At 46.4% G+C, this 27722-nt stretch overlaps 1 protein-coding gene across 4 annotated transcripts; it reads right to left on the bottom strand.

Annotated features, from left to right (window-relative positions):
• Positions 1-581: 581 nt before the first annotated feature.
• ATP6V0A1 (ATPase H+ transporting V0 subunit a1) lies at positions 582-27673 on the bottom strand. 4 transcript variants are annotated; one of them, XM_079327967.1, is made up of 21 exons: positions 27529-27673; positions 27198-27339; positions 27002-27080; positions 26607-26704; positions 25954-26082; positions 21627-21709; positions 20791-20917; positions 19534-19616; positions 18837-18930; positions 17334-17546; positions 16606-16756; positions 16234-16373; positions 14898-15055; positions 14376-14466; positions 13479-13597; positions 12998-13214; positions 12321-12428; positions 9351-9458; positions 6871-6988; positions 5846-6017; positions 582-1868 (listed from the first exon to the last, which is right to left on the bottom strand). In XM_079327967.1, the coding sequence occupies exons 2-21, from the start codon at positions 27312-27314 to the stop codon at positions 1775-1777; spliced, it is 2499 nt and encodes an 832-aa protein (XP_079184093.1). In that variant the 5' UTR covers positions 27315-27339; positions 27529-27673; the 3' UTR covers positions 582-1774. The 4 variants fall into 4 exon arrangements, with proteins under 4 accessions (XP_079184093.1, XP_079184094.1, XP_079184092.1 ...); XM_079327968.1 differs by having other exon boundaries at positions 21627-21730; positions 27529-27658; XM_079327969.1 differs by lacking the exon at positions 27529-27673 and adding an exon at positions 11563-11640 and having other exon boundaries at positions 585-1868; positions 21627-21730.
• Between the last annotated feature and the right edge of the window lie 49 nt (positions 27674-27722).

Genomic DNA, 27722 nt, shown 5'->3' with positions numbered 1-27722 from the left:
CCGGAAACATCAGGAGATGGAAACACACCGACATCAGCAACACAATCACCAAAACCCTGCAGAGCCCTCCCTTCCGCTGCTCCCCACATGGGGAAATAGCCTGTCCGGCAGGAAGGGCCTGAGTAAACACGGCCCTGCTGGGGAAAGCAGCAGCAGGGCACAGCCCGGGCAGGCAGAGCATTGCCCCACTCCCCATCCAAGGGTACCCACAGCACCCGGGTTAAACAAGCTGGAATATTCCCCCCTGCACAACTCCTGTCCCGTGCAGTCACAGGGCCAATCAGGGAGGGCAGGAGCCCCTGGGATAAACAGCCTTGGCCTGGCTTTCACTCAGGATATCACTGGGGCTCAACAAGCACAGAGATGTCACAGCCCAGGCAGGGTCACGCTGATCTTGCTGTACAAACCAGCTCTGTCCACCCCATGGTTCTGGCCATGGAGGTGACAAGACCTGGACACAAATGCCAAAGGTCCCAGCTGTCCCCAGCAGCTCTGGGGGTTGTGTTCAGTGTAGTCAGGGGTGAGGGGTTGCCCTGAGCCCCCTCAGAGAGCACCAGAGATGCAGAAAACAAGCCACAGTGTTTGTTGTGGAGTTCATTTAATTTATACAGTGACTGTCAGCAACATTTCACCCAGGCAGCAGAACACATAGGACTCATGTCAAAGCTTCACCTGCAGTCACACTCTGATTTCACCCTTCAGTTTGCAAACACCTCTGTGAACACCCACCACGTCCTCCATTAACACAGTGAGTGCCCAAGGCCTTCCCAGGTGCAGCACAAAGGTCCCTGTGCTCCATGCACGTGCACATTTCAGTGTGCAAAGTACACATAACTCAGCTAATTTTAAGCAGCCTGGCACCTTGAGGCATTTCCTCCTTGCCTCCAGGTTAATGAGTCTTGTTATTGTTCTGATCTGTTCATACACAAATACTCAGCTCCACTGCAAGAACTGAACACGACAGTCACACACAGCACTAACACACACCCCACTGCTGCTACAGCTACATCAAGTTCAGGAGTGCAAGGAAATATGGACAGCTTGGACAGGAAAGAAAGCAGCAGCTAATGCAGGGACACACCAGACCCCCCTGCCATGGACCTATTTTGGTAAGATGGGCCACTGCTCTCCCTTAAAGAGCTCCCCAGACCCTGAGTGCACAGGACAACACGAGTCACTGGCACATCCACCTGTGCAAAGATGCCAAGCCCCCACAGACACTAACCTGATGTGCCTCAAGGGCTTTGGTTTCAAACCAGAAACCCCAGAAGTTTCACTGCCAGTGGCAGTACCTGCAGTGAGCAGTGGCTCATCCCTCCCCATCCTGCCCCAGGGTGAAGCAGCTGAGTCCCAGTGCATGAGGAATCCTCACCACTGCCTCCAGCAGTGAGAGGGGGAACAGCCCTCACCCTTCTCCAGCTGAGGCTGTTAGGCCTTTTCTCCATGTGCTGTTTTGTCCCCTCAGCACTGCTGCCATTTCTTTTCTGCCCTGATCAGCTGCCAAGGAATGCACAATACAGGGAGCACATGATTGCCCAGCAAACAGACACCTCATGCACTTGGTACCTTTGGGAGTAAACTTAAGGAACAAAAATTTTCTGTGATCCAGTGTTGTTACCCCAGAACGTCGAAGCTTTTGGCTTTGGGATGCCATGGTAACGCTCAGGGGTGCTGCAATAAGTTATTGTCACTACACAAACAACTCAGACACACGGGGAAGGGTCAGTCACACACACATACACAAAGTTTAACACTGTGAACTGACTGGGGGGGCTCAGTCATCAAACCTCCCCTCACGGATGATGTCAAAGGAGAAAGGGAGAAACTTGAACCCAGTGCCAGTGTAGAACTTGTTCTGGAATTCAATCCTGCAAGAGACAGAAGAGTGATTACTCATTAAAAAGGTGGCTCTCAATAGGAACAATTAGCAAGAACTCCATTAAAAGTAGGGTTGCTCACTGTAAAAAGCTTTTAAGAGAAAAAGGGGTATTATAACAAAGTATCTTCTGGCACAACCTCCCCATCTAGTGTGATGCTTCTGTGTGGAGCAAAGAGCTGTCCAGAAACTTCCATCAGGGACAAAAAATGGCAACAGGAGCAGAAGGCCAGCTCTGACTGCAGTGTCCCAGGAAGCACAGGGAGCAGAGACAGCATTTTCTACAGCTGAAGTTCCCTTTTTCATGAGCACAAGCCTCAGCCATGTGACACTGAGCTCAGCCTCCCCACCAGCCACTTGTGTTTACTCCCTGCATCACATTTGCACTGGGATGTTCCCACCAGCTCCAGCCGAGTGTTGGCTCAGCCCCATTTGCTGCTCCCCTAATGAACTCGAGTAAAAAAAGAATCATTCTACAGAACTGCCCAACAGCCAGCAACAGCCAAATAGGGAAAACTAAACCACTGATTCCCAGCAAAAACAAGCCCAAGCTTCACAGACACTTTCCACAGCACAAAAGTCTCTGCAGGCAGCAACAGCAAATGGGGAGCCTTTAACACAGTTCAGGAGAAGGAGTTTTTTTCAGCAAAATAAAGAAAAACTTGAATTACTTTTTCCCAAATGGGGAATCATGGCAAACTCCAGAGCTGCTGGATTCAGCTAGTAAAAAGTGATTTCCCTACAGAGCCCAGGAGCGAAACACTCAGGAAAACCAGCTCCAGCCTGTGTCTTCTGCTGCCTCGCAGGCCAAGGGATCCCCAGGATGAGCAGGATTTTCCATGTGGGAGGAAGGGCTCCTTGCCAACCTGCTCTAGTTTTTCAGGAACCTGGATAATCTCCATAAGCATCCTGTGACTAAGTAACTGTTCTGTAAGCAAAGGGAAATGAGAGGCAGAGGGTTGGGTATGTGAGTCACCCAAGCTCACTGTGACTGACATGTTAACCCTGATGATTCACAATTGCAGCAGGCTCAGCATCCAAACCCTCCCTTTGGATATCCCATTACAACTGGCCACAACTGGAGGCCTGACACTAGAAAAAGAGGCTGCTCTAAGGTTAAGAGAACTAGTCAGAAAAGTGTATTTAATCAAATAATCAGTGTAAATAGTCAGGGGGGTTTTCTGGAGGTGTCTCCAGGAACACCCAGGACCCAGCAGGAAGCATTGCTGTTGTCAGGTCAATGTCTGTTAAGTGTCCCAGTTTACTGCTGAACCTTCTGTGTGTCTCACTTTGGTGATCAAGTTCTGCAGAGAATTTACAAACAGTGCCATTATCAGCCACACTGCAGGTGAGTCCTGGCTCATGACATTTACAAAGGAAAATCAAATCCTGGCAGGTGGGTGAGCAGCTGGATTTCACTACTCCCACTCACTGAATTGAGAGTGGGATGCAGCTCCAACAGACCCATGTCCCTCTGGAAGCAGCACCCTGAACAATTACAAACTCTTCCTTTTGGGCACAGGCTGTTCTGGCTCACATTAGAAGATGTGACTAGCTTAAAAAAGGGGAAGCTGCATTAATCTGAATGCTCATGTTGAACTATATCACTGAAAAATAATAAATGAAAAGATTAAATATTTCAGAAGAGTGATGTATTTCAGAAGCTCAGACACATACAGAGCTGCAGTGGAGCCCCAGTTCACACCCTGCAATCCTGGGCAGCAATCCAGAGGGCTGCCTCCATGCCAGAATGGCCTGAAAAGCCCAACCTGCTCAAAGAATGCACACTGAAAAAGCACAAAATAAATCTCCTTCACTTGGGACTGCCAGGCACAGCATATGGAACAACCTGTGAATTCCCTAAGCAGTAAAACACATGCTCAATCTCTCCTCCTTTCCAGGAAGGCTGAACCACCCACACCTCAAATTCCTGATAGGTGACTGTTCTCCCACAGCCAGAAAATCCCATCTGCTCCTCCAGGACAGTGGTATGTGACCTCCAATCTCCCTTCCCCTTCCTAAAAAGGGAACACCTGCCTTTGGAACACCCTGTTTTCAGCTCAGGAGCAAAAAGGAATGTGAACAGTGTGATCTTTGGAACCACTGCAGGTGCCTCCCTGTGATAACCAACACCTCAAAATCATTTCAGCAGATCACTTGCAGTCTGAAATAGAACCTTAAACTTGCTTTTTGGGCTCTGAGCCTGAACAGATTTTCTCTCAGAGCCTGTGCATGAAAGGCTTGCAGGTTTGAAACACATGTTTAAGGAAAACAGGACTTTGTTAAGCACTCCAGTTCCACAGCTGCCCTGCACTGGTCTGCATGGGCAGAGTGCTCCATGCTCTCAGTGCCCCTGGGTTTGCCTCTTTGCCTTTTCACTGGCACATCCACAGATGGTTTTTTAATGGCTCTTTAGAGAAAGCCTAGCAATGCAACCCATTACCTCCAGCTCACACCTGTTACAGGTGTCTGAGCCATATCTGGAGGTGCAGTTTGTGATTAACACAAGACAGGTACCTCCCCAAAAATGTCTTTTCTGCTCCATGGAGCCTGTCTGGAACAGCTGTTTAAAAATGGCCATGCTGCTCCCCAGCCCAGAGAGGTCACAGACCTGGAAATCCTCTAATCCTCAAGGAACTGCAGAGGAAGCCCACCACATCTGGAGTAACAGCACTGCTGCCCTCTGCTCTTCTTGGACTGCTCTCAGTGCCCAGCAGGGCTCACAGGGCTCCTGCTGTCCCTGCCCAGCACAGTGACAGCAGGGAGAGCATGAGGGACCTCTGGCCACTCAGCAAGTGGCTGCTATGCAGGGCTCAGGCTGAGTGCCAGGAAAAACAGAGGCACCATCCAGCAGCCATTTCCAGGAGTGCCCCCCCAGCTCCCTCAGCACAAGATGGCTTCACCCCAGGATCAGCTTGGCTCACTTGGCTACAGAGACACAGGTGGACCAGGAGCCTCCAGCCTGCACCCCCCAGCCTGCACCTCACCAGCTGCCAAGGGAGAGGGCAAAAGGCCAAAGCTTTCCTTCCCACAAACAGGGGAAAGTGCAAAAAGGCTGATTTTCTTCTCCTTTTTTTTTTTTTTTTTTCCCAGAGGCACTTGTTTCCTTTTGCACTTACAGAACTATTTTCAGAGTGCTCCCAACTTTTTCTTCCCATTTAAGCAAGACTGAGTATTTCTTGTGATCTTCAGAGACTTCCCTTTGCTACCCCACTCCCCCTCAGGAAATCAGCAGCCTGAGGAGGTGGCAGCAGCCTGAACCTCAGACAGGCACAGACTCTCCTACATTTCAGGCTGAGAAAATCCTACTCCCAGTTGCTCCTCTGATCCCACCAGTGCACTAATGAGGGAATCTGAAGTGGAACAATGAGAGCTCTTAAACATGGATTAGAGAAAGCTCTTGAATATTTTCCATACTTGGGAGCAGAGTAATTCCTTCTGCTTTGCTGGCTGCATACACAGGAGCTTAATGATCACAGGAAAGGGGCTGCAAAAGCAACTCCCAAAAGCAAGACCAGCAAAAACTCACTGCCATCCCAAAGTACCCCAAGGGCAGAAGGCAAAGCAACTCCTGTCCAAGGCAAGGTTTTATAGCAGTGAGCAAGAGCATGAGTAGGAACCTGCAGTCAGCAGCTACTGCACACAAAGGACAAAAAACACAGGAACCAGGGAGAAGACCAAGAGATGGAAGGAGAAAGTTCTGCTGAAAGCCACAAAGCTGCAGCCAGCACAGCCTCCCCAGTCCCTGATCCCAAAGCTTTGGTCTTTTAGTGATTATTTCTAAGCAGAGCTCCACAATTTCAAACAATAGTTGGGGGGAAAATGTTTTATACAAACAGGATTGAAATCTCTGACCCTTTTTTAAGACCTTCTGCCTTTTAGAAGATGGCATTTCTGCACAGTCCAGGTGACACCAACTTTTCTTGTTCTGGGGAGCTCTCCCAGTTTCTGGATGTTGCAGTTACTCACCAGTGCAAGCGCAGAGCGTGGAGAAAGGCTGAGAGCCCCTCCATGACCAGCAGAATGGCCACAGTCAGCGTGGCAAAAGCAGCAAAGATGAAGAAGAGGCCCAAGCCTCCCCCCAGGCTCCTGACACTGAGGCCAATGTGGATCACCATGGTCCAGAGCACCTCTGAGAGCTCTGCAGAGAGAAAGGGGAGAAGACTCAGTCAGCAGGAGCAGGGGGTTGTTTACTGCTAAAGCAAAAACTAAAGCAAACCCCTGCTACAATGAAGTGGAAACTGAAGAGGGACAAGAGCTCTTGCAGCCAAGTGTGTCAGGACATTGCCTCCAGCTGTCACACAGGGCAGGGCAGAGTCCTTGCTCAGCAACTCTTTGCTTTATTCTGTGATTTTAACTCCATTCCTCCCATCCAGCAGCACTGTGGGAGCAGCCCTGGTGTGTGGAGCTCACTGCTCCCAGGTAATGCACACACAGCTCTGTCCTGTGCCAGCTGAGCCCCAAGAGGCCCCTTGTGCTGTTTCCTCCTGTTGCAATTATGTCTGGTAACATGACATGACTGGTACCAACACCAGTCTTTTATTAAAAGCTTTTCATGCCTTCTCTCAGTGGACTTTGTTCAGGCAACTCTGACTCCCCTCCTCTCTGCAAGCTTCCTTCATTCTTCTGCATGACTGGCTAAATCCCAACCTGTTCCTTACCTGGCCACCTAACCCTATCAGTCCCTCTCACAGCATCCTCTTACCTTATGGATGTCTGCATGTCCCTTACCACAGCCCAGCCAGCAGCCTCCATCCCAAACTCCAGCACACTCTGGCTCCCAATCTCCACCTGCACCTAGCTGTCCCACTCTTTTATAACACCCAACCTCATAGGGCAGGCAAGGCTTTTTTCACTCCTCAGTAACCAGCACAGTGGAACTCAGTGAATGACTGCTTTCTGCACTAACCCCACCACCTATTCTCCCAGAAGCTGCTGTGCTTGGGGCTCCCAGGCAGAGCAGAGGCCCAGCCCAGGTGCCCAGGGACACTCACGTGCGTGGGCCAGGCTGAGCGCCCAGAGGCGCAGGTAGGACGCCGTGTTGGAGATGCAGCCCAGGCAGTACTCGATGGTGTGGATGGCCTGGTACACCACAGTGTCCCCAAAGTCAAACTGCAAAGGAACAGAGGATGAGGGCAGCTGGGAGTGCTCAGGGTGGGGGACACAGCAGGGGGCTCTGCTGTCACCAGGGACACTGTGTGTGACACTGCACACTGACACTGCCTTCTCCTGGTTTAGCACGACAGCGCCACAAACAGAAAGGGAATCTTGTCTTGACAGGTTTTGCAGAATGACAAATGCTGTGATGTGATTATTGTTTTCTTATTCTGGCATGTGAAAAGTCAAGATATTCCAAATTCAACCATGGGCTTAGCCAGGAAAAGACTGTTCAGCAGAAGGTGGTGCTGGTGTGCACTCCCTGGTAACCCAGAGATGCTGCTGGGGGAAGGAGGCAGTGCCCCAAGCCATACTGGGTGTGCCTTTGCTACAGGAGCAACAGGAGCATTTTGCAAGACATGAACCTGCCCTTTTTGAACAGAAAAATAATGCATTAAGCTACCCTGAAAAAGTCACATCTGTGTGTTATTCACTGGCAAAGCTTCTGTGTCTCAGTAATTTTCTGCAATAATAAAAGAAGAACTTATAAGGAAGTCTGCCATTTAGGGCAGTTTCTTATCTTGCAGCTTGGGAAAGCATTCCCTGCAGTTTGGATTTAATCCATGCTTCAGAAACTGCTCAGATTTAAGTGAACACGATGTTTTAAATACATCCAGTGACTAATGCTCTAGGCATGCACACAAAGCTATTTATATTCTTAATTCTCCCCTAGTATATCCAAAGCAATAAATATTTCAAACAATTCAGTTAAATTAGCTGTCAAAATGCTAATGCTTTCTCTACAGAATGTGAGCTGTGAAGTTCTTCACTAAAGGTTGCCCTAGCCAACAGTTCCAGCTCTGGACACACGAGCTGTCAGCAGGAGAGAATGTGGGAAATGTGCAAACAATGACCTTTCAAAGCTGAGTGCAACTGCCAGAGAGAGCAACCACTGAGGCAGGAGTGGGAGCATGGGGATTGCTGTGGCACAGCCCTTGTGGGTTGATACATTTTCCCCAGGTTCAGTGAGACATCAGGTACAGAACAGGAACCCCCTGCCCCTCCCCTGCCCCCCCATTCCACACAGGCCTGTGCACAGCAGAGCTCTGAGCAAACCACTCTCAGCACATTTTTCAGCAGCAGTGCCCTGGTCAAGCTGTTCTGATTTCATGCCATTTGTATTTTTTGGTTATAAAATTGGTTACCTGATAGTGCTGAAACCTACACTCAACACTGCATCAGTATTAAATCCCCATGTTTTTAATACTTGTTACAAGTGCTTCTGGATGAGCAGTTTCTCATAACAGAGCTTCTGTTTTACACAAAGCCTCTGGCCAGTTCAGTTCTTGAACTACATGAAACTGGACTGGTTGTGCTGCATTTGCTCTCTGAGTTAACCAGCATCATCCTTAACATGGCAGATAGTTTCTGGAAAGAAGTATCTTTAAATAGTTTGCTGTAGCACAAAATTAAGAAGGCCACAACTTAAAAAAAACCAGAAATTTCTTAGGAAGAAGTGAAAATTTCCATTTCGGACCTCCAGCTGAACAGTTTCCCAGGTAACTGGGAACAATCTGTAGACAGGGGATCAGACAGACAAGCTGTATAGATGAAGTATAAAAGTCTGTTGATGTATGTGTGTATGAATTAAAAATGGCTGTAACATGAAAACAGCAAGATCTTTTGGAAAACAAGATGCTGTGACATAACAAATTCCATTCAGCACGTTTTACACCAATGGGAAATGGCCCAGGTACACATGAAGGCAAAGCTGCTGTGCTCTTACCACCTCGTCCTCTGTAGGCTTGAAAACACAAATTTACATTTAGTGCAGTGTTTAGATCACATTAATGATGAACACATTCAGCAATTCCCTCCTACACAGCACAGAAAGCAGTAACACATCCCATGCACTACAGAGGCAGGATCTGCTGCAGTTGTTCAGAGGCATCAGAAAACTCCCCAACAACCTGAGATCGACTGTTTTTCTCCTCTCCCAGAGGAAAGGGAAGTAATTAATATTACCCCCAGCAGTCAAAATGAATATATAAACAAAATTTCAGTGCTGCAGAAATACAGCCCCTGAATTTCCACTGGCATGGGAGAAGCAGATAACATGTGGCACCTGGGAGTGCTGTGCACCCGAGATGGTGGCTCCTGGGGGACAAACAGAGCCACATCTCCCAGGATATTCAAATTATGCTGCTTTTTCTGGAGTCCTGGGAGTGATCAAGAGACAATCAGTGAGAAAACTGCTAGGAACACACTCCACTGGGAATGTTGCTGTTTAAACAGCCTGGAAATGAGGAGCTACAGTCCCAGTGAGCTCATCCTGCTGCCTGCAGTGCCCTGAGAGCGAGGATGCTCAGGTGCTTACCTCTTCCCCCTCCTCAGAATGGGTAGATAACTGGTCATGTTGAATGATCTCAGCATCCTCCTCTGTTGGGCCATTGCCCACCCGGATCCCACCAAAGTTGTGCGTGCCCTGACACATGCAGAAAAGAAAGAGCAAAGTGTTGTTTGGGTTTTAGTGCAAAAGTGCAGGTTTCTCATGACTCCATGTGCAGCAGCAGCTCACAGAGGAAAACAGAATATTAAATATTAAGGCCCAGATTAAGGTAGGTGCAATTCTATTTCCCAGCTTGGATGGGAAAGGTGATGATTCCTGCTGGGGCTGGGGAAAAAAAAAAAAAAAAAAAAAAAGTCTGTCTGAGTGAATCCTTGGTACATTTCTACAGTGTAACAGCAACCAAGAGGACAATAAAGGCACACCTCTCAGAGGACATTTGCTGGCTCTGACAAGCAACAGCCCCACGTCCTGTCCAGCATGGACAAGCATGGACACACCACTGCTGGCTAGCAGAGCAGGTCATGGAGCTAACACAAACACACACACACACTTGTTCCCACCAGCCTCAGGCACACCAACATGGAAAAACAGATCTTCCCCTGCTTGGGAACCCTACATTGTGCAAGCAGGTCCTTTTAGAGACTTTTGTTCTGACATTCAGCATCTGACCCTCAGCTGCACCTCCAGGACTGCAAAGGGAAAAGAACAGCAACAGACTGAGCTGAAATGCTGAAAACCAGAGCAATTCACCACCCAACCCTGAGTCTGACTCCTAGAGAGGCAAACTACAACACCATAAATAGAAATAAACCCTGTGCCCAGCTTCAGCACTGTCCTGGGTCACCTGTGACACAGGATGTGACCTGACCTGCCACATCCAGACTGCAGAAGTCCAGGGATGCCCAGGCAGATGAAAGACACTGAAGGTCCCCTGACCTGGTGCTTGCACAGACCAGCAGAACAGCCCCTGAAAGTTCTTCTACCTCCTCTGTCCTTAGAAGCCTGCTTTTATTTCAGGCTGAATTATAAATATGCCAAAATACCAGATATGATTTAGAGATTTTGTCAGGTTTCTAAAAGCAAATTAGGTAGGCGTTTATGCTCTGAAAACAGAAATAAAATTTTTAAACCCCTCCATATTAATAACTAAGACAATGCTTTTATTAGGATTTTCAGTATCTCTGAAACACCACAAGTCAGTGATAACTCCTGTCAATATTCTATTTATGTATTTCTAGCCTGTGTGAACTTGCACTTGAGCAGCCTTTCCCTTGCACTCAGATCCATTCCCTGTAAACCAGCCAACCTAAACACAGCTCCAACAGCTCCAATTGTTTACTTGATCCTTCTAAGCACACTTCACACAAGACCTCTCCTCACAGCTTCCTGATGGAGATGCATTTCATATGCTGGATGGATCCTACACAAAAGATCCATTTTCATTTCTGACATTTCTGTGAGGAGGCTAAAATGTCATGAGAGAACCAGCTGATATGTCCCTCCCAGCACCTCTGGCACCTGGAGAACACGATGTGCTCCACACAATCAGTGAGATTCACACCTCCTAGTCAGCCAGGCAGAATCAGAACTAAAATGTAGCTGAAATAGGCAGCACTGGGGAAGGGACTGAGTTCTGAGGCTGCCACAATCCTCAGCAGAAAGCTCTGTCAAGCAAAGGGCCATCTGTAGGCTCAGAAACATGTAAGTCAAAACAACCACCACCAAGAAGCTTGCTTGTGCACAACCATTTTATAATAATTTCAGGTCAAAATGTGTACAGGACAGATGTGTCACAAATTCAATGATTACTGACATGGAGTTGCTGGAGGCCAAACACTTGTGTGTTTGGGAACATATAATGCAAACAGAAATGCTGCACTGAGAAGAATCCTAATCTACCTTAAACAAATACATAAGCAGAAGAAAAAAAAAGGAATTTAAGACAGGGAGGAAGATATGATAGCAGGAAATCCTGTGCTGCTCTGCAGGTTGGATTCAGCAGCACTCCTGCAAGGAAGTGTCTCTGTGCACACACAACTACCATCCTCCAGCCTGGGTGTTCATCCAGAATGTATCAATTTGGCTAAACTTTGCTCTTTCCAAGAGAAAGTGTTTTCCACCCTAAAGGTGCACTTGCCATTCCCTTATGAAATTCAGATACATTCCATGCTCCCTCCATAACCAGACACAAAGGCAGCTCCCATCTGTAAGGCATCAGGCGAGGTTGAAGTGCACTCACTGTTGCAGCCGCTGCTGCCTCGAGCGCCTGCGCGTTCGTGCTGCCCTGGGCCTCCTCGGGCTGCCCCTCCTGGGGGTGGATGCAAGAAGAGAGAGGGAGGAGGAGAAAACAAAAAGAGAAAGGGAGACGGATGGAGGGGACATGGGAGGATGAAAGGTGGTCAGAGAAGGGAGAGGGAGTGTCTGTAACTGAGCTGATCTTTGACTCGCTGCACGTCCTCACAGCGCTGCCAGACATGCAGGGAGCACTTGCATGTCTCTGCAGTGTCTGTGTGCCCTGCTCCTGCACCTCACACACAGCAGCTGCAAACCTACAGAGCACCCCAGCAGACAACCTCTCACATCACTCTCTCTTTTTCCTTTTGGGTTTTTTTTTCCATACAAAGATAGCTGAGAAGTCTGCCAGCCATGTCTATCTCTGCTCCCCACTGCCAGCCCAGCCCAGCTGCAGAAGTGCATCCAGCAGCCAGTGAGACTGTTCCTAAACCAGCTACCAAAGCCCAAGCCAGTGACACTGTTCTGAACACTACCAACATAAGTGGTTTTTAAAAGCAGGTTTGATGCTGGATCCAGATCTGGGAAGCAGGAAGGCAACACTCTGTCTCCAGTAACACCCACCTGCTGGCATGCCCAGGAACATGAAAAAACACTTTACAGGTTTCAATGCAATGTGAACCCATGAATCCAAGCTCAAGATGGAGAACAACTTTTCAACCAAAACCAGTTTTCATATGTAAAATGTAAAAGGGAGTCACCCACCAAGTGCTTTCTCCTTAAATACTGCTGGCGAAGGACCAGGGGTTTGGCTACCAGCATCCATGGCACACACAGCAAGGCCACCACCACCAGGAAGCACTGGAGCCCTTTCTGCAAGAGAAACAAGTCTCAGGTAATTCAGCTGCAGCCACTGCTCAAACATACACAGAACCCAGCAAGAGCAGCTGAATTCCCAGTTTGTGGATACTCCAGCACCTCTCTCTCTTCTGGGAACAGCAGTTAAGTACTTAATGCCTGCAGCTGCCACCTCTGACTGAGCACAGCATTTAATGCTGAGACTGGGTTAGATAGGGAAAAATCTGAAAGTTCCTGCAGGGAATGAGAATTTGGCAGATATCTGATACTGCTGAGAGGAAATAGCATTGGTGTCTGAGCTAAGCTGAGAGGTATCACATTGCAGACATGGGACAATATTCCTAATTGCCTTCCACTAATAATCAGGATCCACATGTTCTGAAGCCACAGTTGACTTATGGTCAAATAAAAATTCCTGGTACAGAGATTATTCCTTCTTTCTGCAGCATTACATAGTATCATAGTACACAGCCCTCAGAAATGCATGAAAGATGTTTATGCTGGATTTCACAATTATGACAAGATCAGTGAAACACTCCAGTACCATGAAGCATCTCTGATTTTGTTGTAGCAAGAGCACCCACCTGCCCACTATAAAGCATCTTATTACTGGTGTCCTCATAGGAGAACAGAAACATGTTGATAAAGTGGATCAAGAGGCTGGGTGCTTCCTTGGATGTGTGAGCATCATAGGCTGTCCACTTGTAAAAGATGAGAATAACAAGGTATCCAAAGAGGGAGGACATGAAAATCATTTCTGGGATAAATCCAAGGTATATGTTCAGTGGCTTCTTAAAATAGCTACATGGAAGGAAAAAAAAAAAAAAAAAAAAGTGTGTATTAGATTTGGTTAGAATTAGGGCAAAAGCTTTTAATAAGAGGATGAAGAGAGTCCTTGGATGACAGTGCAGGGACTTGGCAACTTGACAACAGCTGGGCCTGGAGCACAGGAACTGCCTGACAGGCACAGTTCCACACACTGCAGGTGGCAGGCATCTTAAACCACAAAACACCCAAAGACACTCCACTCCCCCCACCACCAGAAAACCAGAGCAAAGCACTTACATGTGGTTCAGGAGACTCAATGCAACACCAAAAAGCATCTGGAAAATGCCAAGAATCACAGACATCTTCATCTTAAAGGAATTGAGGAAAGCTAGCTTATTGCTGGCAATGTTCCAGATCTGTGAAAAACAACATCTAGTCAGATATCAGGGAAAGGAAAACAGGAGAAGGAAAACACTCCCTTTAAGCTAAACAGTATGAACCAGTCAGGAAGTGTGAGGCTTAAAAAGCAGGTTTTTAAAGATGTGTTTGTCCTACAGATATCTTTTGGGGAAATGAGCAGACAAACTTTCAGCTAGGAACAGTCTGACAGTAACTGAGCCCACCACTGAGCAAATCAAACCTCTTTTCATGGTACCTCAAAGGTGCAGGAGAAAAGAGGCTGTATCCTTAACAGAAAGAATATGATTATCCATTTAAAGGAACAATTACACACAGCTCTGATTTCCTCCTACACTTCTTCATGTGGAACCCACACAAGGTTTGTCATATATTACAAGCAGAGTTAAGAGCAGAGGTGTTGATGCAGGCAGGTACAAAGTCACAGGATCACTGGGAAATGCACATTTCCAAGAGTGACTGCAAAAAGAGATTAGCAATTTTCCCCAAGGTAAAAAAAAGTAACTTCAGAAAGTGATTTTCAAGGCTAAGCAGTTTTGATTAAAGCACTGCAGGTTGGAAGGGGTGAGAAAGCAGCCTTTATTGGACCTCAGAACAAGGGTCTCTCTCCCAAATCTGGCATCTCAGTAGGAATTCTATTGTTCAGGAGTATTCCCACCACTGATGGACTTGCTAAGGGAATGGCTGGGCTGGGGAATCTTTCACAGAACAGTGAACAGCCTTTTCTTTCTGCTGATACAGAGGATTTTTCCCAAAAGAAGAAGGATGAGCTCTTACTGGGTCAATGCCAAATGGGTAGGGCCCACCAAACACCCCTGGGATAGCAGGATCCAGCTGCAGCAAAGGGGTGGTCTCCAGCAAAGCATCTCTGTTTGGGAATAAGATCATACAAACATTAACTATAGCAATGCCTTCCTTCTGTAAAAACTAGCAACACTCTTCCCTTGTGAGAACAAGGAATAGCTTAAATTGAGAGAACTTGAAGGCTGTAGAACCTGGATGGTACTAGAGATTTTCCCTAATGAATAAAACCCTGTTTCTTGACCTTTTATGCACTGTCACAAAGAAGACAGGTGCAGGGCACAGGAATCTTGCAATGTCTATGGGGAAATAGGTGACAAACTGCATCTTTGTAAGTTTTACAGGGTGGGGGGGAAAAAAGCCACTTTGAATCTTGGCTCCATTTACACTCCTCCTCCAAATCTACCTGAGACAGAGGTCAGAAATTTTTTGTTTTCCTGAGCTGAAGGATAACAAGGAAAGACAAGTCACCTACAAAGTTAGCAAGGGTTTACTCACGACCAGTTGGCTTTATTGAACATTGGCCGGACGCTCCAGGAGGAACCAAACATGTTGAGGGACTTGGAGAAACAATCATTGTAGATGAGGCCAGTGTAGGTGGAGAACAGCCCCATCAGCAGGATGATGTATCGACCACTGAACACCATGTTGAACATCTGGTGTAAAAAACACAAAAGGAACAAAGAAAGACCATGAGAACAGGGTCCTTCCTAAAGCCAAATCAGGGAAATCTGTCTGTTGTAGTGATGCCTTAAATTCAAAGTTTTTCTGTTCTGCTTTGGTGTGCAGCTTTTGGTTTTATATTAAGGGTGTGGTGAAGACAAAACAATTCTATTCCAGCTGGGGACTCAAGGACAATCTCTTCAAACTTCAGACCCTAAGCATAAACAATGTGAAAAGAGGGCAGGCAGGCAAGCAAGCAAGCAAGGATAATGAAACTTCATTATTTGAGGCTGTTAACTGGACAGCTGACTTCTATATGCAAATGGACTAAAATCTATAAAAATATGAGAACTTGTGACCAAGCCCTCTTTTGCTTTCATCTTGGAGCCACCTGGGCAGGGCCATAACTGTGGCATTGGTACTGCCAGGGTGTGGCCTTTGAAGGCCCCTCAATAAATATCCACTTTATTCCTGTTAACTCTGTCTAGCCTCTGTTCCAGCTCCTCTAGGCATCAGTTGGACAAACATCAATCACATGAAGAGCCCAAAATCTCTATTTCCCCTCAGCAGGGATTAAGGGTTCAAGGGGGAGCACAGCAGCACAGATAAGGAGAATATAAAGGGGCAGTGTGGATCCCCACTGAGGACTTGGGGGTATCTGGAGAGGACAAACTGCACTGCACAGTCTGATGCAACTCCCAGCTGGTAGCATGAGTTTGGAACCAGGAGCACAGACCCTGTCAGTGTATCTTAACTCTGCTTCAGCTCCTGTCAGCCCTGAGCCAGCAAAATCAAGTAGGAGCAAATAGGAAAAATGCTGGGGATGGGACATATGTACAGGAACTGGGAGTTTTGCAGTGGCTAAACCCCACTATGGTCGAGCTACATTTGGGGTGATTTTTTTTACTACACTTGATAATTTCCTTCAGACAACTGAAATTAATAATTTCCTGTAAATAAACAAAAGGAAAGCCAAGGGAACTCAATACTATTATGAAATTACACTACTCAAGTATGTGTGTGTGCTCTTCAGGCTTCCCAGCCTGTCCATGTTCTTCAATAATTCCAAAGGAGGAGAAATGGGATTGTCAACTCAGGGGGGAAAGGGTGGGAGTAAACCAATCTGCAATTCTGTTTGAAATGCAAGGCTCAGCATGATCTGCCACTTTACCTCATTGTCACTCTTTTGGGACAGAATCCGGCTTTCCCTCACCACCATCCAGACAGCAATCAGAGTCATCAGGATTCCATGGCCAAAATCCCCAAACATCACAGCAAACAGGAATGGGAAGGTGATGATGGTATAGGGTGCTGTAAGGGAAAAGACAACATCATTCTGTGTTAGTCAGCCCAGATTCATCATGGTATATCTCAGACAATTTGGCAAATATAATTCCCCAGCTTCCCCTCTGTTACTGAAAGCTGGTGAGTCTCTACCAGAATTCTCTATTAGAGATTTCCACACAGGACAGGCAATACAGATAAACATCACGACTAAAATATTTGAGACAGAAATCTTGGATTTTTCCAAGTCTGAATTTACCTGGATTAATTTCCCGATATGTCCCAATGCCATAAGCATCAACAATGTTTTGAAAGCCAGAAGTAAACTTGTTAGTTTTGTTGTATGTGGGTGGAGTCTGATTGGTTTGCATCCTGTTTAAAATAGATGGGACAGTGGATCCGCTGTGCTCCTGTTTGAGAAAAACAAAGGGAGTATCAGCAAACCCACCCTTGGAGCACTGGAGGATGAAGTCCAACACAGCTGTCCCATTGGCATTTGGAAAACTGCAATGCTGAGTGTTTGCAGTGTGCTTGCACAATGAGACACTGGAGCAGCTGAGGAAGGCTGCCAGGATTCCACTGCTCTCTGCTCTGTGTAGGAGTAAAGGTGAACACTGAGCAGAGAACAAGAAGCAAGTGGAAGGACTTCACAAAACCCAGCTCTCTGGACTATCTGAGCAGAGGGTGAGTTTGGCAACATCCTGGAGAGCACCTTATCCAAACACCAGGACTACAGAGATTAGAACGGGTAACTAATAACTAAGCATACCAAAGGAGTTACACATGCTAAAATCCTCAGCATTCCAACATTCACCTGAACTTTAAGCTTCACATAATGTATTTGTTACTTCTTTTACCTCTAAGACATTGCTTCTACATGCTAAATGAGCTGTCCTTTGTGAGGGCTGTTTCCAAGGGCTCACAACACAGAAAAAGCCATGAATCCACGTGGTGCTGCCACAGCTGACTGGCACAGCATCTACTCACAGTGCCTCTCCTGAGAGCAAACTGGATGGAATCGAGGTCAGCAACAGGACACCACACTTCAGCAATCAAGCACTTCTGTGTCACGTCGATGTTGCACAGGTTCAGGGTGTGGTAAATCGCCTTCATCTTGCGCACTTTGATGAACCACACCCGCAGGTTTTTAGCAGCTGCCTGCAAAACCCTCTGCCGGTGATCCTCGGTTTGGTTCAGCACCTTTCAAAAAAGCAGGAGAAAGATGAGGTCAAATCATGGAGCAAAGCTCAAAGTGCACAAACAAGACAAGCCTTTCCCACAGAGCATGAATGACCAGCCTGCTCCCCCTACCCATGCCTGCAGTCCATGATGTACCCCCACATCAATTAGTTCTGCTGAAAAGCTTAAGGGCTTTTTCCAGGGATAATTTCTAATTTCTTTCCTCCTCCAGCTCCATGTAAGTGGTTGTTTCAAACAATGAACTGTGCCAAGATCACAGGGAACAGTTCTACCTCCACCCAGGTTAAAAGAGCAGAGAAGAGTTCTGCAAGTAAAGGGTTTGCTGAAAACACACATTACTCTCAAAGACTTGTTTACTGAAGGGAAAAGGAGAAAGTGTTTCCTACTGAGGGTGTTTTCCAACTGGAACATATCAAACTCAGGCCAAGTCAGATTTCCAGAGTGGAAAGTCTTAGACTGTAGGGAAAGTGAGGACACAAGGCACATGCAGCTTACAGCAGTTACATTGCTGCTGAGTTCCTATCTACTTTAAAATATCTTTTGAGCTACACTGCACAACTCCTAGCTTGAGACAGTTTCTGCATCAAACAAGTAGGTCAAATTCAACCTTATTCCTTTTAGTTTCTGAACCTTTTCTCGATTTTTGTCTCAAATCCCTTAAATCTTTCTACATTATCACATACTGTCTTTCTTCCTTGAAGCAAGCACCGGGTATTTCAGAGATCTGAAACAAGCACCCACAAGAACTGGGTGCTAATTACTTTTTACCAACACTCAGGCTGCTGCACAAGTGATTAGTTGTAAAGCAGAAGCTCTTCAGGACAGCAAAACATGAAAATACAAAGACAGGCAGAAAAAAGAAGAGCTAAGGTAGTGTTAGCACTATTATGTCAGCTTGGAAAAAAGTTTAAATGTTTTCAAAGTGCTTGCAGATGAAGCAGGGAGCTACACAACATGCTCTCAGAGTCAAAACCTATGGGATCTCCCTACATGAGTTCCTCTTTCCTCCCTGGTATGGAGTTCTCTGTAGTTATTTGTATATAATGAATTGCTTAGACCTCCAGAAAGATGAAACCACCCATCCCATCCTGACACAGAAACAACTGAGCAATGTCCAAAAACCTCTCTTGCACTCTTGCCTCAAGCTACCTGAAGCTGAAAACACAGTCATCTAACAGGGGCAAAAATCCTCCTGTTTTAACAGGAACCAATGTTTCCAAATATAGTTTTCAGCTATATTATTAAAGAAAAAAACCAACAAAGCAAGGTCATTGGCCCCAGTTATTTTACCATCTGAAGATCATCAATTCTGGTGTTGACACCAGAAGCCATTTCCTTCCGCTCCTGAGGAGTTTCTGGGCATGGGTAGAGGGAGGCCCGGAACCTGGAAGACAGGGAAGCACCTCAGTGACAGAGATGGAAAGATCAATCAGCCAGGGGTGAGCCAGAGGCACCTTGAGAGCAGTTTCTGATCAGCAGAGACAGCCAAGCAGAGCTCCAGCCTCTACATCAAAGGGATGCACAGTTTGCTTTAGGCCAAAGCAGAAGTTGAGTGGTAAAGAAAACAGAAGTGGGAGAAAATCCTCTGCTGCCTGTGCTGCCAGTGCCTCCAGGCCCTGTCACGAGGCTGGTCAGCCACCCAGCTGAGGGGGGATGTGCCATACCAGTGCAACTGCTGGTAGAAGCAGCCACTGTTGTGTCCACTGTGAGAATATCCCACTGATGTCCCATCAGGCCTGCCCAGGAATCAACACTGCTTTGGTATTTTGCATTCCCTGGCACAGCAGTTGTGCACTTTGAGCATTACAGGCTGGGGAGTGGTGAGTCTGACTGTGAAATGTGTTTCAGTTACCTATGGCACATTTCACTTGCTGTCTAAATATGTGCTCCTGCAGCCACTGTGAAACAGGGAGTTGAGAAATACTGATATTAAGTCATGTCAGTGTGTTTCAAATAATTGAGAGCTGCCCAGCTGTCACTTTCATACCCTTCACAGATCTTCTTAACTCTATTCTTCAGCTGGTCACCTTGGAAGAAGATGATAAATACAGACTTGTGCACATAATCCCCCTAGAACAAAGAAAAGAATTGTAGAAATTAGCATTAGAAAATTACTAGAGTTCTACTTTTCCTTTCATTAAGTCTGTCTATTGGAGCTCAGATAAGCACAGCAGGTCCAGGATGTACCTGAGTAACACTGGAACAGCCACAAGGAGAGCAATTTTCTCTCCTCAGTACAAAATATCTGCACTGTATTTGTGTTTACTGAAGCAAAATGCCCCAGGTTATCCATTATTGATTCTATGCTATACACACAGATCTGGTAAAATCTCCAAAAATAATGAAGATGCAATGAAGTATTTATCAGCACTTAGTGCAGTCAGCTCACCCACAGAATCAAGCCAAAAGAGTGAATGAAGATTAAAAAAAGTGGAGTTTAACCAGTGTGGTTTCCAGGGAGACCAGAGGCACATTCCTTGCACAGCTGTGTCCTTGGGGGCAGCCAGGGCCCCTTTCCTGCATTTGTTGACAAGTTATTGTTCTACCTTACTTAGGAAATTTTAACATAATGTTTCGAGAATAATTACATTAGGTGTAACCTCAATTTAAGGAAGTTCTGCACAATAAGAACAAAATCTCTCCTAGAAGACAGATGATTCCACAGGTCAGCTACTGGTGATTGGTGATTGATGGGACAAGGAAAAACATCAGCTTCACTTGAGAGAGGCTGTAACTGAGCTTCACCTCCTGGATCTGTGCTCCAGGGCAGCCCTTTACTAGGTAAGAACAGGGGTGCCCCAAGTTTGAGCAGTGCCCACTGGTTTGAGCACAGAAGACACTGGATGTAAAACCAGCCCCAATCATATAATTTACTATTTATTTCTATACTAATGCAAACAATTCTAAGGTGGATATTTAAACTACTGACTAGCGAATTAAGAAAAAAATGAAAGGTTCAAGTTTAGAGAATTGAGTTTCATATTACACACTGCCCATGTCCCAAAGAGTATCTTCCATGGAGGATTACTACTCCTTGCAGTTTGAGCCAGAGAAATCCCAAGACCCTGCCACAGTTTGAGTTTTGAGTCGGTTCCACAGCCTCTTATTTTTGTTTTAATTAAACAGAAAAGCATTTGTTGACGAAGCTGAGGCTGCAGCAGGTGCTGGGATGGAGCTCACTGGGGGACAGAGGTTTGTATCTAGAGATGCCCATCCCCTGCAGCTGCAGGCAGGGCTGGTGTACCGTGACAGGGTCCTCCAGCGGGTTCTCGATCTCGGCCTGGCGCAGGAACACGTTCCCGCGGCACACGCGCCACAGCATCCGCTCGAAGGTGGGGATGCGCTCGCGGTTGATCACGCCAGCCACGAACCTGCAAGGGGACAGCACGGCCTGAGGGGCTGCAGCTCAGCCACCCACAGCCCCACAGCCAGCACACGATGGAAATGGGGGTCAGCACTGCACCAAAAGCTGTCCAAGTCTTGTTTTGGCTTCCACAATGGAAAGTCTAAATACACGGAGGTAACGCACAATACTGTAGCACAGGCTCTGCTTTTTAGCAGAATGGAATGATCTTTTAAAAGATATAATTCACTGCTTATAGGAGAAACAAATGCATTCAGATCTAGTTTCTAGCTTTCATTTCCCTATAGCCCTGGTAAATTTGCTGCAAGGGTTACAGCAGCCCATGACTGCCAGTGACTGTGTCCTGGGCTCAGACCTCACTGGACCAAACCCCCTTGTCCAGATAAAGCATTACAAACGTACAAGGAAGCCTGGAAGCAGCTGATAAAGGGGATGTAGAACTCTACAGTTATTTCAAATCATTTTGTGCCCACAGTAGCTAAAACTTTCAACAAGGCTATGAGATCTCAGAATATCTGAGGAAACAACCAGACAGAACAAATTTGGTGCAGAGAGAAACAAAGGCGAACTGGGAAGTTAATACAGGCAGGAAAAGAGCAGCCAGTTTTAGATCAGCTTTCATCTGCTTGGTGTGGAAAGTTCCACAAGTGTGCTGAAATCATTGCTGCTTCCACAGGCTGCTAATCCCTAATGCAGCAATCCTGAACTGCAATTACCCGAGTCGGAGCGGGGCACCCCTTCCCATCTCGCTCGGCTCCAGCAGTGAAGAGGATTCCTCCAACAGGTCTGGATCCGCCATCTGCTGATGATGCAATTCAGCCTGAATTCACAAATCAATTAATATCTAATGAAACCAGTTAGTGGCATGCAGGGAATGAGGAGCCAGGAGATAGTTGTGGGAGATAAAGAAAGATAAGGAAAGAAAAGGAAAGGAAGAGCAAACATAAGACAGCAAAAAGAGAAAAGAGATGATAGAAAAGACAGCAAGAATCACACATGGAAGGAGAAAAACAAGAGGAGAAATGGAATGGCTCAGCAGGGTTTCCATACAAGAAAGGCTTGAAGATTGTTGCAACAAAGGGGCTGGGATATATATATAAGTCTGAAGAGAGGCAGAATTAACAAAAAAAACCAAAAAAAATTCAAGTTTTAAACACAAGTGATGGTCCCAAGTACCATTTTTAATGGCACAAACCAGAGAAACACACTTGACTCATGCATTTCCCCTGATAATAAATTAATTTATCCTTATTCACCATATAGTTCACCATCAGACACAAACACTGCTTAGAGCAGGCTGGCAATGTGGCTCATCTCTTGGCCAGCCAGGCACTAAAACAGGACAGTTTTACACCATCCTTCTTTGCAACTCATTTGCAGGCTAAAATTCTTAGGAATATGGCTTGTAAGTGTCAGAAATTCAGGTCAAGGATGCTCAAATCATATTCTCTTGTGCACCATCTTCACACTTGTTCAATCCCACTTCACACTTAGTTCTACCTCTGCAGCTTATATAATGAAATGCCAAATATTACAGCCCCTTAGCACAACCAGAGGGCCAAAGTCTTCCCTCTGTGGTATGCAGGAGGTCTTTCCTAAAAAGCCATCAAGGGAACTTGTTAAATCACACTGAAAGGCAGAGTTTGACCCAAGGACACATCATATCCACACACACACAAAGCACAGCCTTGCAAAATCTGTGGCAAGTGCAGTAACTTAGCCCCAGTCTCTGTATTTGGGCAACAGCTCTGTCAGAGTGAAAATCTCTCCAACAAATGACAGTTTGCCACACACAGGAGAGTTTTTGCAAGGTTGACACTAAATGCAGCTCAACTGCTTGTACACACACTTCCTGCAGCTTAGGATGTTACATGAGGGAGGAAGTCCTTGGAAAGGTAACACAGGGAATTCCCTACCCTTTCAACTTGAAGGTGACTTGTTGCAACATCAAAAACTGAATGAAAATTCAGTTCATAGAGAGCACAACTAAAAGAAAGAAGTTTGGTACCTGAAAACAAAACACAGACCAAACATCCCAACAACTGACATCTTGATTTCAGGATGCTGAAGAAAAGTAAGTTACAATTGTTAGAGGCTTGTATTGTATTTCCAGTAATCAAAACACTGTTTTCCAGTATTTTTTGTGATTTTGAAAAAGGAAGGACAGCACAGGTGACACCTTTGGATTTACCTCACCCAAGAGAGAATTTGTTATAAATGTTTAATATTAGCTTGGCCCATTTGGGCTATGTGTCCTTTATTCAGGACAAGTCCTGCTTAGAGGGGGTGGAATTATAAAGCAAAACAGTTTAGAATAAATGTGGATTAGACTAGTTTAACTGAAAGAAATCGTTCTTTTGCAATGATTATTTGCATTACAAATTCCATGTTCCTTGAATTCATTTCTCAACAACTCTGATTGGATGAGCACACCCTTTCTAGAAAGGAAATGGTACAGCAGCACCAGCTCTGTAGGAAGGATAACTAAGCACTGCTGGGAGATTTAACAGAAATTAAAAATTGAGACTATGTGGAAATGGAAGAGTTATCCAGTTCCAGTGCAGGAAAACAGGATTCTAGGAGATTTACTTTGAATATGAGTTTTTGCCAGCAGTTATTGGGGAGTACTTTTTACTAGATGAGGTCATTCGGGATTGGAATCCCCAAGAACTTCCATGACAGTAATCAAGAAGGATAATATGAGAGCTTTCATTATTAATAATATTTAACTTGCTTATTGATCCCCTGATGCACAACCAGATCAGCACCTTTAATCTCAAAAAAGGTTCATTTTCTCCACTCATGATTCCAGTCCTGTCCTGTGATGGTTCTGGATGCCCAGTGCAAGCCCATACAATTCAAGCCCCTTCCAGGTCACAAACAGGACAAAAAAAAAATCAATGTTCACAAGAACTAAAAAGGATCCATGTCACCATCTATTAACCCAGAGCCAGACAGAAGAGACAGATGCAAAGCAAACAGAGAAAAGCAGATGGCAGAAGAGTCAGAGGGAGGAAGAAGGGACTGCATGCCATTAACCGTTACTTTTCCAGTCTTCTTTTAGGCTCACACTCTAGGCAAAGCTCTCAGAGAAATCTCTCCAGCTCATAGTGCTCTTCATAAGCAAGGACAAGAAGACTGAGAAAAGGAGCATAATCATCAACATGGTGTGTTGGAACAAGAAATGGCTGCTTGGGCTGGAATGGTCACAGAAGAAAAAGGGAAGTTTTGTCACCCTCCCTCCCACCGTGTTCAAGCTCTGGAGAGTAAAAGCCAAGCATGAAGGAATTGAAGAGTCAGCCATTTCTTGTGCTACTCATTACTATGAATAACACAGTCTTAATTACAATTTATTGTAGTCTTCAAGTGTTGAAAGTGCTGTGCAATGGCAGCAAGGAGGAAGGAAGCATTAACCACTCTGGGATGGTGAGCAGAGGCAGCTCTGGGCTGCTTGGGGCTCTTCCCAGCTGTTTGCTGAGCACAGAAAGCTCAGACAGTTTAAACTGTCCACAGTCACACTTTACTCAACATTATCTGTAAGCTGTTCTGTTTGCTTTTACATAGAGCAGCACATGTTATTTGCAGTGTTTTGTTTTATTACCACAGAAGCCAGTTATGAAAGAGCAGCAGAACATATCTTTCTGTGGCTGGTTTGTGTAAGGCTGTGGGTAACTTGCCATGGACTGTTTAGAAAATTGATTTTCATCTTTAAATTTTGTTTGATCCCACTGCAGTTGAAGAAGAGCAGTAGGAAGAGAGGACAGTAATTAACAAGATCTGGTTGGGCAGGGCTTGGAGCAATCTGATCTAGTAGGTGTCTCTGCCCTTGGCAGAGGGGTGGATGGGGATGAGCTTTAAGGTCCTTCCCAACCCAAACCAGTTTGGGATTCATTCTCAGTACAAAGTGCTCAGCATTTGGTTTTACATGACACTCAGAACAGGCAGGGCTACTTTAACTCAGCAAAGTAATGGATTGTCAGGTTAATCCTGTTTGTCCAAGAGACATTTGTAAGTGAACATTCAACACTCGAAGACAAGGGTTTTTTTGTACTGAAATCAACCCCACAACCCAGCAGCCCTCACACCAGCAGCAGTATCTGTGTCAGCAGTGACTATGACTGGCACAGCACCAACCTGGGTGCCTGAACAGGCAACACCTTGTGCCAGAACAACAAAAAACAAACTGTCAGATAAACGGCCTGAAGTGTGCAGGAGTCCAGCTCCACTCAACAATAGCCCTTGTAAATACCAGGAGCCATTTCCGTTAAGAATTCTTTGATCAAATCCTGAGGTCAGAGGAAACAGGACATGTACTCAGCAAAAACATGTCCTGAAAATCATACAGGAGCTGTTTCAGAGAACTGCCAAGACTCTTGAGATACTTCAGCTTTACAAGGAAGGGTTATGTCTTCTCCCAAGCAGGATTTATGTCAGTGCCATGAATGATATTGGAGAAGCTGCTCTCACAGGTCCAGTGGAAGTTGCCAGTTTTCCTGGCAAGAAGAATGTCAAAGACTTTAAATGTCAGCTTTGCTCCACAACTGACCTCTGAAAGCTTGAGGGTTTGATCAAAGGCTCAGTTAATTAATTAATTAATCTATTACTTTGGTGGGCTTTGTACTGTAACCCTGGTGGGTCTTCACATAACATTTTAAAGGCTGAAGAGAAATTCAGCTCGATCATAAAGTCCTCTGCATGTGCACCAAAGAGACTCTTACCCACTAGGGATAGTGCTCACTGAAGCACCAAATTTTGGGGCTGTTGATGTGCTTTCAAAACTACTCACATCTTAATTATTTCACACAGTTTTTAGACAAACCATTGCTTAACTAAAAAAAGCCCAAATTGGCATCGTAGGAGGTAAATCATGGGTAGCTATGTGTACTGCATGAAAAATGGAAAAAAATTCGTGCAGCTTTCTCAAACAAAGCATAAATGACCCTGCTGTCCAAAACAGCAACTAAAATATATCTGAGAATAAAAATGGTTATTTCTGTGAGAAGAATCAGCTCCCCAAATGTTAAACCCCAGCAATATTCTGACCTCATCAAAAAACTGCTGAGTTTTACGCAGTATAAATTTTAATTCTGTCAGCTCCAAGAAGTTTCTCTTCAGAGCCTCCTGGTTGGTGTTGATTTCTTTAAGCTCATTTTCAATTTTCTCAAAGTTTGCCTGGAAGATGTGAAAAGGAGAAAGAAAAAAAGACTTAAAGCAATTCTATAATTAAGTGCTGTTCAGCCTGTCAACAAACACAGGCAAGTGAGATGTTTCATAACCCCACCCAATTTCCATGGATTTACAGGTGCATCTCCAGCCTGCTGTGGCACAGATCCAGATCTGCCACATCTGCAGGCAAGTGCAGACATCTCACACTCAGCCAGACTTTTATGGACTTCATTGATAGTTTCTTTAAATCAATAAAATGGTGATAAACTTTATGACCCACCACCATAAATCACGCGTTCCAGCAGTTTTTGGCTCTTTTCAGTGGTGAAATTCCTTTTGAGTACTTTCACTTCTGTATTTGGACAAGCACGACCAGCCCAATGTGAGCTGGCAGAGCTGTTTCCAGGGACAGCTGGAGACTGAGCTAATGTCCCCCCACCCCTAAATTCTGCAAGCATCAACCAACAGAGACAATTTTCCCTGTTTCCATCAAGAGTCTAAGACTAGTTTAAGTCTTAACACATCATTACCTCCAGGTCAATCATGTCACGTGGAAAAGGCACCTCTGGGTTTTCGCCAGTGTCCATGATAGGAATATTTGCCTTTTTAATCTCCTTCTCCACAAATCCTGCCGAGACAGCATTAGAAATGTTAATTGCAGACATTCCTGTATCAAACATGCACCTGACCCCAGCAGCAGCTGATTCCTTCACCTCCTACTCCAAGATTGTCTGGCTTAGCCTGAGTTATGTTTTGAGGGGGGAGTGAATCCCTGGAGGCAGCAAGCCCTGCCAGTGCCCTCACCCCACTGCTCTGCTCCAAACGCTGCCCTGCAGCTTCAGCCTGCCTTGATTGTTTGTTTGTTTTTTTATTTTAAACAAAAGCTGCAGAGTCAGAGCCACATCAACCCCAGCGGGGAACGTACGCAGCTTTCGGTCCATCTCCTCGCACCTCCGGACTTCATTGACGAATTTACGGTGGAACACGTTCACGTCAGGGTTCAGCTGCAGAGAGAGACACGGGACTCAGCAAACGCCCAGCCCCGGGGCCGGTGCGGCGGGGCCGGGCTCCCGGGGCTGCCGATGCCGCGATGGCGCCGGTACCGCGCACGGAGCACTCACGTCGCGGAACTGGACCTTGCCCAGCTCGCCCAGCTCACTGACACAGCAGTAGGCGGCCTCGGACTGCAGAAACAGCTGGGCCAGGGTCATCTCCTCGCTGCGGAACAGCTCCCCCATGGCGGCGCCGCTCCCGCCGCGGCCTCTGCGGAGAAGGGCCGTGAGGACCGGGCCGCGGGCAGGGACCGAGGCCTTCCCGCCTCCGCCTGCCCCTCACAGCTCGGCTGCACCCGGACCCCACCCCGGCCGGGCCCGGCGCAGCGTTCGCACCCCATCCTATCCCGTCCCCATCACATCCAGCCCCGTTCCGTTCCGTTCCGTTCCCGGCCATTACCTGCCGCCGCCGCCGCCGCCGCCGCCGCCGCCGCCGCCGCCGCCTGACCCGAGCGGGCTCCCGTCCGCGGCGTCACCGTCCGCGCGGGGCGGTGTCACGCGCACGTCTCCTGGCGACCGCGCGCGGCCCCGCCCCGGAAGTGGTGGTAGGGCGCCGCTGTCGGTGACGTCACGAGCGGCGCCATGACGCGGCGA

Source organism: Erithacus rubecula (genome assembly GCF_903797595.1).
Source record: "Erithacus rubecula genome assembly, chromosome: 27".
NCBI lineage: Eukaryota > Metazoa > Chordata > Aves > Passeriformes > Muscicapidae > Erithacus > Erithacus rubecula.
This window is presented reverse-complemented; position numbering and strand designations above follow the sequence as displayed.